Source organism: Diaporthe amygdali (genome assembly GCF_026229845.1).
Source record: "Diaporthe amygdali strain CAA958 chromosome Unknown NODE_28_length_639089_cov_64_968398, whole genome shotgun sequence".
Classification (NCBI taxonomy): domain Eukaryota; kingdom Fungi; phylum Ascomycota; class Sordariomycetes; order Diaporthales; family Diaporthaceae; genus Diaporthe; species Diaporthe amygdali.
The window spans coordinates 606,592-620,420 of record NW_026517048.1 but is presented as its reverse complement, the minus strand read 5'-3'; the positions used below and the strand labels follow the sequence as shown (position 1 = coordinate 620,420).

Sequence of the window (13,829 nt, the reverse complement as noted above, 5' to 3'; positions counted from 1 at the left end):
CCGGAGAGGGACGGCTTGGTTACTGTTGGTAGGTGTCTCGATCGTACGAGAGATAAACATTGGGTAAAGCAATTGTATTGATTTGTCTGTTGTGTGTGTTGTCTTCTTGTTCCAAGCTGGTTGATCTGTCAACCAGAAAAAGCTAAGTTAAGGTGGTGCTCGGTTGCACCTGCCGACAGTTACAAAGTACCGAGCTGCGAGTCCAAGCAATCGAGCAACATATTGCTCAATCTCCCCCAATGCTATTGTTTCTGAGCTATTTGCTTTCTTTTAGGCAATGCGTTCCAGCAGCCATGCACAGAAGGCTATGGCCTGTGACACGAGGCCAGCAACCTTTCTTGACTCTCCTCGCACATAATACTAGCTGGAAGAGGCAGATATCATGTGTGTTCCACGTCATCTGCCTCAATGGAAGCTATTTCACGTTCAGGGCGATATGATCTCCAAGAAGACTCCACACGGCACACGGGGGCTGGCCTTTGTTTCCAGGACGGATCCGGCTCACGTCGCATCTTGACAGATAATCCAAATCGAGACTTAATATAGTTTTGAACTCTGGGCCCTTTAAGATAGCATCGGAAGTTGAAATCCGTTGCGATCATTTCCATCATTATTCTTTACCTTGTAGATGCGCAAAGATGCCCCCGACGACGCGCCACAGAGCATCAAAGCGAGCCACTGATGCTACGGCATCGTCAGGGACCACGCACTCAAAGGGAGACGAAGCCAAACGAGTCACCGATCTGACCAAGGAACAGCCGAAAGCAGAAGACATACCGGCCAAGGGACCTCAGAATGGGACAAGGAAGACCAAAGCAGCAAAACATAAAGACTCTCAGCGCGCGATGAGAACGATGCGATCAAAGCTCGTGAAGAGGTTAGATGCATTCGATCAAGATGAGATAGCCGATCACCAAGCACGACTCCTCCGTCGGGCCTCCATTGCCCTGGCCGGTGAGGGGTTAGGTCTCCCTGTTGTCCTCGACGCTGCGACGAGTGCAGATATGCTGGTCCCAACCAAGGTGATGGCACCACACAGATGCAGACCGGCGCGAAGGGGTCGGGCGGGGAAGGGTTATGTCGACGCAGGGGAAATCCTCGGCCTCGACGAAAATGACGAGCTGGGACTGTCTGCTCGGCACATCCCCCAGATTGGCCTGCGACGTCGAGTTGGCAGGAAGCCAGCGAAAGTTCCCTTCAGTCTCTGGATGGCTTACCACCAAATGGATGACTTCATTTACCGGAATTCGCTGTCCAAGGAGGAAGTCGTCGCTCTTCCCACCGACGACGACGTGTTTGATTTCCACATTGGTGGGGACGCCCCGAGTCTCCCACCGGACTTTGCTTGGGATGATAAGAAGAGGCTGGTGGACCGACGACCTCTGGAGCAGCATGATGAGTGAAAACAATCGGAGCAGTATCAATTCTGGGTGTGGATAGAGTTGGCCATTTAGAGAAAGCACTACGTATAGGAGACTTAGTACTACTTGCCAGAAGGTGGAAAACAAGAACGAGCTATAATGGAAAGACTGCGTCGGTGTCCAATGTCTTGATGCGGACGAAGCCATCTAGTGATTTCACAGACCGGACAACGATCTACGGCTAAGAGTAAGAAGTTGCGCGAGAGGCATTTCATTAACGGAGATTCGCCTTTCTCATTCGCAACCGTCGCACAAGTCCCGTGACCGCTGCCTTAGATGAAACTCAGCGTCTCTGTTGTCTTGGACAATTTCATGACGGCATGGCAAAGTACAACAAGCCGATTTCCTATGACATGCCAACCGGCTTTGGAGAGAGAATGGAATGATTTTGTCTTGTATGTGTTACGGGTGGCGCAAAGTTAGGTTCTGCAGTTGGGAGAAAGATGTACATATTCACGCGTTCGAAGTAAGCTGCGCGCAGGAAGGCTCCATTGGCGAGATTTACTAGTCGGACGTTTGGATCAGCTGGACCAAAGGTGCAATGACCAAAATATGATTGTGTTCTGCGAACAGTTTCATTGAAGCATAGCTACAAGAGAGACAAGTATAGTTACAAGAGAAACGAAGTGCTTTTGAGAGCTGTAGCTATCCCGCTCAGTGCATGTGCTTATGGGTGGCCCTTCCAAACCTCATAGGACGGCTACGGGGTTGTCTCCTGGCGGGGGAAGCCGCTGAAGCAGCGGTAGAGTTGGAGGTAGGGCACGAGCTGTACATGACACCACGGCCGTTGGTACCAACATACACAACGTTGGCCTCGTTGGCGGAACCAACAAGAGCAGCACCATCAATAGCACCGAAGCTGTAGGAGCCCTGGATGTCGACCCAGGTAGCACCGCCATCGGCGCTGCTGTACAGCTTCTTGCCCTCGGAGCCGTTGCCGAAGACGTACAGGTTCCAGCCAGTGCCCTCACCCTTGCCGACGGAGACAGCATGAGTGTTGGAGGGGCTGGAAGACAGAGGGGAGAAGGTCTGTCCGAAGTTGGTGCTGTGGAAGACACCAGCATCGGTTGAGACCCAGATCTCACCGGCCTGGGTAGGGTGAGCAGCGATATGGCGGATCTCGGTGACGTTGGCGAGAGGGGACTTGGTGAAAGTCGCGGCGCCGTCGGTGGAGATGTAGAAGGTAGCCTCGGAGCCGGCGTAGAAGACGGTGTTGTTCTTCTTGTCACTAGCGATGACGCTACTGGCAGGCAGAGTGACGTTCTCGAGCTTGCCCTGGTTGCGAGAGGCGAGAACACCCTCGTTGAGGGTAGACCAGAGGATTACATCGCCATCGGCGGAGTAGGCAACGGTACCATCAGCGGCAGTGGTACCAGTGGCGTTGACGACAGCCCAAGTAGCACCGCCATCGCTGCTGAGAGCCAGCTGGGGAGAGCCGGTGACCTTGCCTATGCGAGCGACCTTGGTGACATCGTTGCCAGCGAAGTCGACAGAGACACTGCTTGCCCACCAAGGGTCGGTCCAGGCGGTCTGGGGCGCCGTGCCGAGGTCAGCGACAGAGTTGTAGGTGAAGCCGTTGTTATCGAGGGTAGCCATGAGCAGCTCGGAACCGCCGGGGGCAGAGGCCAGACTGGAAATGCCATCTCCTCAATACCGGAAGCAAGACTCTCGATGGTGACTGTCTTGTTGTTATCCCAGTTAGTCAAGTCGTGACCGCCGTAGATGGTGACACCAGTGCCGTAGAGCCATCTGTCGCTGTCGTGGGGGTCGATCTCGAGAGACTCGATCATCCAGCCAAGCTTCTTAGTATCGACGTCGAGGAAATTGGTCTCGATCCAGGGAGCCTATCCGTGGTGAGCTACAATCTTTCACTGTTCAGTGTTAAAACTTACGTTCTTGGCGCCAATGGTGTACTGAGGCGCAACATTGCCATCGGCTCCCCAGTTCCAGATCTTCTTCCAGGTAGCGCCGGAATCTGTAGAGCGGAAGAGCTGAGCATCGGGGTACCAGCTGTTCAGAGTAGCGACCACGATGGTGCCGGGCTTCTGCGCATCGACGGCAAGACCACCTGTTTGCATCGGTCAGTCCAAGTCGCCCCATAACGCATCCCGAGCCAAACTTACCGAAACCATAGAAGAGATCGCTGCCAGAGGTGGGGGTAATGTCAGTCCAGTTGCCGGAAGTCAGATCGTATCTGTAGACGGCACCCTGAGTACCATCGTACGGACCAGAACCATCGGAGTAGGTGAAGTAAATGACCTAGGCAAGCTCTTATTAGCAACACAGCGGATGCAATCCAGGCGCATATCCTCACCTTCTCAGCAACCGATAGTCTGGCCTTGTGGGGGAAGAACTTGGCAGGCTGGTCGGCAACAGGGCTCCAGGTAGCACCAGCGTCGGTGCTGACGTAGACGGAAGCGGTGGTGTTGTCGGCGGTACCAACGAAGATGCGGGAAGTGGCACCGTCGACGGCCTCGGAAGTCTCATCGAAGGTAATGAAGGTCAGACCCTGAAGGTCGCCGTTATAGGCATCAGTCTCGGCGCCGGCGCGGTAGGTACCGACGGCCTCGAAGGAAGAGACCTTAGAGAAAGTCGCGCCGCCGTCGGTGGACTTCCACAGGCCGTTGCCGCTCCGGGCACCGAAAAAGAGAATTTCGGAGTTCTTTGGGTCGACGGCAAGACGCTCACCCATGCCTCGCCCAGGCATGTTACCGCCAACTTTGAAGGGAAGCGTGGTGATCTCCCAGGTCTCGCCTTTGTCGGAGCTGCGGGCGATGCTTCCATTGTTGGGGTCCCTGTGACAATCAGTAAATTTGCCATACGCAAAATGCACCGGGGAAAATACCAGTCGTTGGTGTACATGCCCGCCGCGATGTACACCTTGTTCGCATCGGCGGGATCAAGGGCCAACGCGTCGATGCCCCATCTGTTCCAGTTGCCATCATGGGCGAAGCCGTTCGCATCGGTAACAGGTGTCCAGGAATCGTCGTCATTGAGGCGGTAGAGACCACCAATGTCAGTGCGGGCGAAAGCGACGCCCTTCTCGGTCGGATGGAATTGGATAGACGCTACGAAACCACCGCCGCCTCCGGTGTGAACGTTTTTCCAATCGCAGGCGGCGCGGACGGATGCCGCCGCCGTCAGGATAAGTCCGGCGCCTCTCATCTCGAGGTTTTATGTAATTTGGTCTGGTCACTCGAGTCTCTAAAGAATGGATGAAATCTTGAATGGACCAGCCAGGTTGAAGCGAATGTCGTCGATCGAAAAGGAGCGTCGATGAAAGTGAATGTCGAAGAAAGCAAAGGACTGGACGGTACAGGTGATGCAAGAGTAAACTGTTTCAATTGGGGGACCTGTCTATTATTTACATGCGGACTCTTCTCCCCTCGCTTTCGGACGGCATTTTCTCCTGACTAGTGATCTCTCCGATAGAATTGAGTCTTCAGGGGAAGAAGTAGTTTAGAAAGACTGAAAAGGTGCCCAGGAAACTTTAATATCGCGAAGGAACCTTCTCAGAAACATTCCGAGAGCCGAGGTGGAATACGGGCCGCCCGCTGCACTCCGTCAATCAGATTAGGCGTAAGCAGGGCATTCGAACTCCATCAGCCTAGAAAAAGTCCACCAGTACGAGGGGAACTTGGCCAGAAAGTGATGTGGTGCGGCAATTAGCCTATGTCGAATGAAGTCATGCCAACTCGTAGAGCCGCTGGGATTAGAAGTGTTAGCCAATTACTCAGGTGTTTGTGTTGACCATTGTGTCAAATAAGTTGAGGCCCCCAGAAATTGTGATTAAGGGGGCGATGGGACAGAGTTAGCGACTGCAAATCCCTGCTTCGTTGGGGGGTGGAGCGGCTCTGACTACTGTGTAAGCGGTATAGATGTTTCTCCAGGCCGAAAACAGAGTCATTCAGGCTTGGCAGCTAAAACAGGCAAGCAACCTATTTGAGCTTCAGGCCTTTAAGGACGAGATTTTATATGAAAGAGTTTCAAGGCACAGCGGCTGAAGTTCATATTTGATCAGACTATGGGTCAACACCGAAGCAAAACAGAGACCGAAAAATGCGATGACCAAACCCATTAAGCCGCCTGCTTCGAGTCGCGTAGCCCAGCTGTCTTAGGACTGAGGTGGATGTAGCGATTAGTTTTGCCCACCACTGGTATTTATATGAACAGTTCTCGTGGTCCCGTCCATTCCACCTCGAAAATTTCCATGGCCTCGCCAACTTGTTCTCTGACGAAGATTCCAACTTCTTTACTGTATTGTGATTTTTGTAACAAAGTGTGGCCTGAATGGACGCCGAGAACTTGACTATCTGAATCATCATCAATTGATGGATGTCAAGCTTCACATCCCGCCTTGCATTAGCCAACCCACTCACCCACTTCATCCACCGCCTCTCGAAAAGCCTCTATGAATGCAGATCGAGAGTCCCGTAGTCGCTATACAGAAATTGCATCCCTCCAATTCTTGGCACTGGTATTCCCACAGCCAATCGGCCATGAGATTGCAAAGCTTGTATTCCAGGTACTTTATAGGCGAGATGTTCATCCCCAGATTTCTAATGATGTGGTTACAAGGAATGAATACTTGGGCTAGGCAACGAATGTAATACCTTACAAAAGTAAATGCGTACCGAACTAGTTGCACTAGCATCGCGCTGCTCATGGTCCCTCTTTTTTGTCACTCCTTAGCCGCTGATCATTTTTCAGAAATACCGACTACTATGGCATCACCATCGACCATCTTGTCCTCGCGGGCGACTCCAATCTAGATATATTACAGGTCAATATCGTGGAAAATCATGTTGATAGTGGACCGTCCACCCACAGTGTAGTGTATGTTAATGAGCATCTGTGATGTGCGGTAGACCCAGCTGATTGTACCGGGAACAAAGTACTCGCTGTACCGTGACGCTTCACAAGAGGAAAACCTTCTAAGGTCGGGTGAGGGTGAATAGTGCAGTGGTCGAGAGAGTTGCGATGACGAAGGAGGCGATGTCTGGCAAGGAATATTCGGCCGGCCCAAGGTCCAAAGGGGGAATACATTTAGACTCTGCAGCAAAGTACTCGCCATTCGTGTAAATTGAGCCATCGCTAGTCTCGGGGCGCCCATTTGCGAGTGCCGACTCGCGACAGCTATTTTTTAAAGTCTTTGTATTGATATATGCTTGAAGTGCTTAGAATTAGATTAGTATTCTTATCAAACTACTGTAAATGAGTAGTTATATTGGTATGTGCCCTCCGAGGTGCCATGTATGATTACCCAAGCTGGCTCATTGTAAAGCATGAAGCTCTCACTAGTCAAATTACATCAAAGTACTGGCTAATCACAACTGAGTTAGTTACTGGTGTAAGGTGTTTCTCGAACTCAACTTGCATTTTTGTCCGACATCGGCTGAAGTGAAGGCAAAGAGAGAGGAGAGTTTAGTCCAGCCAGAATGGCTTTTGTTGCATATCATCAAATCCCGCCCTGCCATGGACAGCCCTCAATCTTGATTTTTCTTTGATTTACAAGTACACGCAGCCAAGTAGGTCAGTTGGTGTGCACAGCTCAAAGAAGCCATTATAAGTGACGTAGGATTCAAGAGACAGGCTAAGTATAACTACGTTGTACAATTATGAACAACCTTGGAACTAGACGTTGTGCTGCAGCACACGCGGTATGTTATGATTAGAAGGGGGCTTTAGATTCAATGACTCGCACTATTGGCGATTCATTTCACAGGGGCGAATAGACGGGCGTGCTCAAAGGCTCAGTGTCCAGAAATGGCAGTTAATCTCCCGCCGAGTCGTACTGAACCGACCGATTTGGCAATGCGGAGTAGTCCACGATACCCAGGTAGCTTTGGCCTCAAGATAGCACATCCACATCAGCACGCCACATGAGGTTCCTTCCCCCCCTTCAAGTAGAGATCGACGCCCTTCACTTGGGAATATTGTTGTTATGCCTCTTGCCGAATGACATCGGGTCCCATTCAGACGTTGTTCTGATCGCTCGAGATGCGTAGTTCTTCGGCTTTGGCGGTCGGCCTGCTGGCGCCTCTCGGCGTCGCCTGGCCCCTGTCCTTCAACGGTATTCTCAAAAAACGCGCCGCGAGTTTCACACCTCTGCGGTTTACCAGCGATGGGACTTTCCAGATATCGGTCTTTAATGACCTGCATTATGGCGAGGGTGAGAGAGGCCGACACACGCGTCTCGGGATGGTTGCTAACACACTCGCACAGGGCAAGGCACATTCTCCGGGTGGTGGCAGGACTTCCTGTCCGACACGGTGATGAACCTCGTCTTCTTCTACGAGGACCCACAATTGGTTGTTTTGAACGGCGATCTTCTCACGGGCGAGAATGCCGAGTCCGTCAATACTGCGACCGACAAGTTTGAGCAGATCGCGGGCCGTGTCGAGGCCGCCAACTTACCCTGGGCAAGCACATACGGCAACCACGACTCAGATTACTATCTTAGTAGAGATAATCTGTTTGCAAAGGAGAAGACTTACTCGAACAGTCTGACGCAGAACATGTTGGCGGCCTCGGCATCGACTACGGATGTTGGTGTGACGAATTATTACCTGGAAGTGTTCGGCAGTGATGCAAGTGACACGACACCGAAGTTGATACTTTGGTTCTTCGACAGTCGAGGAGGGTGAGTGACTTTGTTTGGTGACTGGTTCGGACATCTCGGACGGTGTACCTTTACCTTGACAAAACATGAAGGCTGACGGCAACAGGAACTACTTTCAGCAGGAAGACTCGAGCGGCTTGCCTGTCGGGCAACCCAACTGGGTCGATCCAGCAGTTGCAGAGTGGCTCAGTACTAGTGCCGCTAACATCACGAGCACCTACGGGGTCACAATTCCCTCTCTCGCCTTTGTGCACATCCCAGTGCAGGCGTTCCTCAAGTTTCAAAGCGCTGGCGTCGACGCAAACAAAGAACCAGGCATCAACGACGACAACCCGTTGAGTCCACAGGTGGGTTGGAATCCCGAAGGTACGAGGGCGGGTAACGATCGGATCTTGCTAACCATGACACCTTGCAGGGCGTTGCATCCGGCCAAGGAGGGACGAAGACCGTGTACACCTACTCCAACCAGGACGTAGAATTCATGCAGGCCCTACTCCAGCTCGAAGGTCTGCAAGCAGTGTTCAGTGGCCACGACCACGGCGACGACTGGTGCTTCAAGTGGGACTCCCAACTCTCAGGGATGACCCTGAATGGCAACGGCCTCAACCTCTGCTTCGGGCGCAAGAGTGGCCATGGTGGATATGGCAGCTGGACTCCTGGGTCGCGGCAAGTAAAAGTCAGTCTGGGCGATGATGGGGCTATCGAGCCGGTAGAGACTTGGATGCGGCAGGAGGGCAGCACGGTTAGTGGCAGGGTGACTTTGAACTCGACGTTTGGGACAGACAGCTATTCAGCGGTTGCAGACACGGACTCGTGGGTCAGATAATAGGTCCGCATAGCTCCGCGGTGCCGGAGTCGGTGCCGATAGAAATGATGAATATGATTTTAAAGCTGCTAATCCAATGGGAGTGTTCTGCGATCTGTATTGCATCAATGGGATCGAGAAGGTGTAACGCAAGATCACACGGCGGAACCAACTGTTTGACTGCCTGCAGACTGCCTAGTCTGGCTGGTAAGATGAGAAGGTGGCCGGCCGCCTAGGCTGGCACGCTGGCTGGCCAGACCTATCTCCGAAAGACGCGATGCGTGATCTGGTTTAGATCCCGAGAATGGTCGGGCGAGGAATCGAGCAGCCACACGCTTCATCTTGAGATCTGGCTTGAATTCTTGATTTTCCCAAACTTAAGCGACCTTCCTGGTGACCTTGGGAGACCAAGACCAGCCCACATGCTGATATGTCGTTGTCGAAATCCCTGCACCGCCACATCATAGCAGTGTCAGCGTGTGACGATCTGGGAAGCGATCTGCAAAGACGTCAACATGTGAAGTCATTAGCCACACCCACCTCCTCACCTAGGCCAAGGCTCCTCTAGCAAGGCAGGGGGGTTTGGGGTCCGCATTACATCACTTCCTTCTTGCTGGACCCTGAATGTATATATCTTGAGGTTTGGGAACACTTCTTCGACGTTTTAATTTTGTTCACTCGATCCTCAATCAATCACGCTTGACTCAGAGAAGCCAAACCAGTCTACAATTTACATAATCCTTGATACAACTTTCCACAAATCACAACTTTATTCAACATGTCTGGCCTTCTCGGAAATGACAAGAAGCAGCAGGAGGGTGGTGTTGCTGACGGCGCGACCGGTGTTGCAAAGACGGGCACAGGCAGTGAGTTTTCCCCAAATCCGCTTCAACAAGTTGCCTCATCCGACAAGTCACTGACTCCCGCCCTTCGCAGTCTTGGGCAACACCTTGTCCGGAGTCACCAACACCGTCGGCGGTGTTGTCGGAGGTGCAAGCCGAGGTCTAGGTGAGACTGTCAACGCAGTCACTGGTGACGTTGGCAAGCCTCTTGGCGACGGAGTCTCCAACGTCGGTACGAGTGTCGAGGGTACAGGTCAGGATGTGGCCAAGACGGCGCGAGATGCTGGCCAGTGGAAGACCAACTAAGGCATACAACCAAATTGCTTTTGCAAATTCACGAATGATGGATCCTCAATTGTCAGGGGACAGGAAGACTTCCCACTTATCAAAGTGCATCGAACGAGATACCCTTAATACAAATTGATTGCACCACCACGAGGAATTTCCCCCAGTAACTCAAATGACAATCGAACTATTGACATATGCCCATGCGCCACCCTGAAATTTGCTATCGTATCACATCACCCTCTCTGCTCTCTTTGGGTGATCTGCCAAAGAAGCTGCCGTTCTTTTTGGATTTCGGCTTTGTAGTCTCCTTGAGGCCCGGGACTTCCATTTTCACTTTCTGGACACCTCGGGCCATCCACAATAGCCCAATCAAGCTCGTCACAGCGGCATTCTCCAGGTCTGAACTCATGTTCTTGTTTGCCGGCAAGAGCAGCACACCCTCGCTGAACGGCTGTACTAGTGACGTGCCTACACCGACGTTGTGATAGATGCCCTTGATCCGATGCTGGTTCTCTGTTTCAAGGGCCGATGCGTCTTGAGATGATGGTAACTCGATGAGAGTATACCGTAACGGCCCGTGCTCGACAGGGTGGATCTGCCACTGATAGGATGTGGGCATTTCAGTCGAAGTGATTTTGAACCATGGAGCTTGGTAGGCTTCGGCGACTGCACCATTTGCAATTGGCGGAATCTGATGTGAGGTTGTTACAGTGTATGCAGCTGATGGTGGAGTCGTGAATGTGAAGGGTTCATCGGAGTCCTTGATCGGTAATGACCTGATTCCAAAGCAGACAGTCAGTTCCTGGGTGGAATGGTCAATCTAAAACGTGCGGCAAGGACAGACTTACAGTGCTGTATTCCCTTCATTTGTTTTCAGGGTCCTCTTCCTCACATTGATCACCTGCTTCTCGGCTGTGTCATTGGCTTCTTCCACATCTACCAAATATGCGACTTGCGCGCCATCTTTTCCATCTCCCTGCGGCTTCCTCATCATGCTCAGCGTGTACTTCCACTTGTCACTTCCAATATTCTCTTCCCGCAGCTTGTCTCGGTAGTCCTCAGTAAAGTCGTAGACCGGCAACACGCCCTTGGTGCTGCCATTGTGCTTAGGGATGTACAGAGCGCGACATACATTCGCACGCAACTGGTCAGGGGCCGGGATGCCTGCGCAGTTCTTGATCTTGGCGCCGCCTGTGACGCCGAACAAATTGGGGGTAAACCCGGCTACCTCGTTGTGTGTATCACTACCACTCATAATTACCAGGCCGATGGCTGAAACACTGACGCTGCCTACTTTGGAAAGAAAGGACTTCTTTTTCTTTGTCTTTTCGACCTCGTCTGCCATTTTGGTCTGAATTTGTGAGATGCCGCGAGCGTCAATCTGTGTAGCCGCTGGTATTTAGGTGAGAACCCGAGCCTGCGATGAATGAAGCAAGCCGGACTTGCAGTCTCAAGTACCGCCGGGCTTCTCGTGAGCTCATATTGTGTTGGTAGATCTGATCATTTTGCGGGAGGTTCTGCCTGATTTACAGCGCATGCGTACATGCAGATTGCCCAAGACAACAATTGCGCAGTGGCGGAGGCGGAGCACTGTAGCCCCATTGGCCCGGAAGCACATCGTCAACGACGCGATATCACCGGGTCAGTTTTTCGCGCCACACCTTACCGGGAACGGAAGTCGGATTGAAGAAAAACCCCGGATTTGTGGCAGTGTGGTCACGATTCGTCTTCCTTCGTCTTACTTGATGCTTGCTGCGTTGCAACCAAGCCGGAAAACAAGAAAAGTATCGAAATTTATGTCCTATTTGAACAATAGCGGATTGCTTTTGCAGGCGTACTACCGCGGTAACTACATTGAGCGGTAATGTGCCACAAGTTAGACCACTTTATAGTTTCTCAACTCATTTCACTGGTAGTGTAATGCTGCACTTGTGTCCATTCGAGGTTTAATATTCCAAGGGTCGGAAGTCAGCCAAGCCACTTCTGAGCTACAAAAGATTATGCACCCTGCCCGGCCAGTGAAGAAAGCTCTGTACAATGCCGTGATGTCTTGAAAAACGCAACTATTTTAGGGCTTTGAAACTCCGTTCGTAAGCTTCAGCTGCCAATCACGTCTTCATGGTCCCTCGAAGTGCGTGGTTTCAAGCTCGAGCTCTCACAAAAAGTTGACGTAAGACCAATTGATCTGTACCATAGTATTTGGCAGAAGATTGTGCCGGATGAAGCTGACAACACTCCTAAGGCAGTACCTGGATCATCAAAAATACCATGATTATCTGCCAGAAAAGACTGATCTGGAAGACGGGTTTCTCCTACCCGCTGACAACTGTGACTGGTCTACTTCGGCACAAACATGCTCTAGAACTCAAACGACCCAATTTCTTATCTTTCTTCCAGTTGTCATTTCACTACTGTGCCAGCAAAATACAGATGATACCTAGTCGTATCTGCTAAAGGGTTGACGCTGTATTTTTCATGGGCTGTCCTCCAGCATGCCATGCGCATGCTCACAGGCTGGTTATGAGCGAGTGTATCCCCCCCTAGTAGCCGCTACGGACTGATCATTCCCCACTTGATGGCAATTTTCGCTCTCATGCCCTTGCAAACTACCAAATACCAATATTTCCGTATCACAGCAGTACTGATGCCAAATAAGAGCGAGTTCTGGCTCCATCTTTCCCAAATCTCGTGGTGTTTCTTTCAGCCCTGCAAGGACGTGGAGTCCTTGTGATCACCAGTCACCATCATAATCTTACTCCATATCGTCGTCGACCATGGCATCACCATCCTGTTCGTCATCACCATCGCTCTCATCGGCGCACTTGCAATTCATGTCCTCATCAAATATACCGCCGCATTTATAACAAAAGGCTGTTCCACACTCGCAGGTCATGAGCGGGCAGCCTTTAGAGCGGGCAATCACCTTGCGGCACTTCTTGTTGGGACACTGCTTCCATCCCTTTTTCTTCACTAGCTCCTTGTCCTCCTTCGAAATCAGGTCCGGGCACTCATCGGGCTTGACATGCTGGTCCTTTGGTCCCTTGCATTTGACGCAGGTGAGCTCGTGGCATTGTTGGCAGTGGATGAATTGGCCATGATCGTTGTCGGCGTCTACAGGGATGAAAGCACTGCATTTAGGGACATGACAGAAAGTAGGGTCTTCCGACTGGAGCTCCTCCATGACCTCATTCATGCGAAGGACCACATCATCAGCGAGATGCTGTTTGACAGCTGTCAGATCGATAGCTGTGTCGTGGCAGCAGACTGGGGGCCAGGTGAATCGATTCTTGAGGCTGTAGCGGGCATATTCGTTCAGACATTCCCGACACCAGACATGACCACATGTGAGATGCACTGCGTCTTGTGGTTCGGTCATGCGCTGGCATGCATAGCACTGCATTATTTGTGGTCAGCTATCCTGGATAGTTCTAAGAGTCTTGATGTAACAAGGGTGTGTTAGAAGAATTATCATTCTTTGGCCCAGCCTGATCAGGAGCTGGGAAGACTTGATAGGCAACAGGGATTCTGCCACTTGCTTCAAAATGTGTCGAAGCCCTGCTTACAGTGGTGAACTTATCAGCCATCTCCTCATGATGTTATGAAGGAGAAGTAGGATAGGTTTCGTTGTGGTCCAGTAGATGTGTAGTAGTCTTGGATTTGTCAGATGTCAAATTGCCGATGCGGCTCCGATGTTTGTTTTTCGAAATTATGGCTGTAGGCATAAACTGATTGAAGAATTAAGGGGCAAGGTCTCTGAAAGGAGACAAAATTGACGGTGAGCATAGAAAGCGTCCTTGTTGAGCTGCGAGCCTGAAAACTGTAAACAAAGGATCAAATTTGATGAGCCCTAC

The 13,829-nt window shown here is 51.5% G+C and overlaps 6 protein-coding genes across 6 annotated transcripts; 3 read left to right on the top strand and 3 right to left on the bottom strand.

The window, feature by feature from the left end:
* Positions 1-638: 638 nt before the first annotated feature.
* J7T55_014902 (uncharacterized protein) lies at positions 639-1,403 on the top strand (the record flags this gene model as incomplete). Its single annotated transcript, XM_053131890.1, has 1 exon — positions 639-1,403. The coding sequence occupies one exon, from the start codon at positions 639-641 to the stop codon at positions 1,401-1,403; it is 765 nt and encodes a 254-aa protein (XP_052990262.1).
* Positions 1,404-2,075: 672 nt separating this feature from the next.
* Positions 2,076-4,586, bottom strand: J7T55_014901 (Xyloglucanase; the record flags this gene model as incomplete). Its single annotated transcript, XM_053131889.1, has 6 exons — positions 2,076-3,067; positions 3,136-3,265; positions 3,314-3,489; positions 3,545-3,680; positions 3,736-4,216; positions 4,267-4,586. The coding sequence occupies 6 exons, from the start codon at positions 4,584-4,586 to the stop codon at positions 2,076-2,078; spliced, it is 2,235 nt and encodes a 744-aa protein (XP_052990261.1).
* A 2,835-nt stretch (positions 4,587-7,421) lies between these two features.
* On the top strand, positions 7,422-8,869 carry J7T55_014900 (uncharacterized protein; the record flags this gene model as incomplete). Its single annotated transcript, XM_053131888.1, has 4 exons — positions 7,422-7,593; positions 7,647-8,064; positions 8,150-8,390; positions 8,459-8,869. The coding sequence occupies 4 exons, from the start codon at positions 7,422-7,424 to the stop codon at positions 8,867-8,869; spliced, it is 1,242 nt and encodes a 413-aa protein (XP_052990260.1).
* Positions 8,870-9,626: 757 nt separating this feature from the next.
* On the top strand, positions 9,627-9,996 carry J7T55_014899 (uncharacterized protein; the record flags this gene model as incomplete). Its single annotated transcript, XM_053131886.1, has 2 exons — positions 9,627-9,714; positions 9,785-9,996. The coding sequence occupies 2 exons, from the start codon at positions 9,627-9,629 to the stop codon at positions 9,994-9,996; spliced, it is 300 nt and encodes a 99-aa protein (XP_052990259.1).
* Positions 9,997-10,198: 202 nt separating this feature from the next.
* Positions 10,199-11,323, bottom strand: J7T55_014898 (uncharacterized protein; the record flags this gene model as incomplete). Its single annotated transcript, XM_053131885.1, has 2 exons — positions 10,199-10,754; positions 10,827-11,323. 2 exons carry the CDS (start codon positions 11,321-11,323, stop codon positions 10,199-10,201), a joined length of 1,053 nt encoding a protein of 350 aa, XP_052990258.1.
* Positions 11,324-12,730: 1,407 nt separating this feature from the next.
* Positions 12,731-13,562, bottom strand: J7T55_014897 (uncharacterized protein; the record flags this gene model as incomplete). The annotated part of the gene is made up of 2 exons (XM_053131884.1): positions 12,731-13,372; positions 13,542-13,562. The coding sequence occupies 2 exons, from the start codon at positions 13,560-13,562 to the stop codon at positions 12,731-12,733; spliced, it is 663 nt and encodes a 220-aa protein (XP_052990257.1).
* Positions 13,563-13,829: the final 267 nt, after the last annotated feature.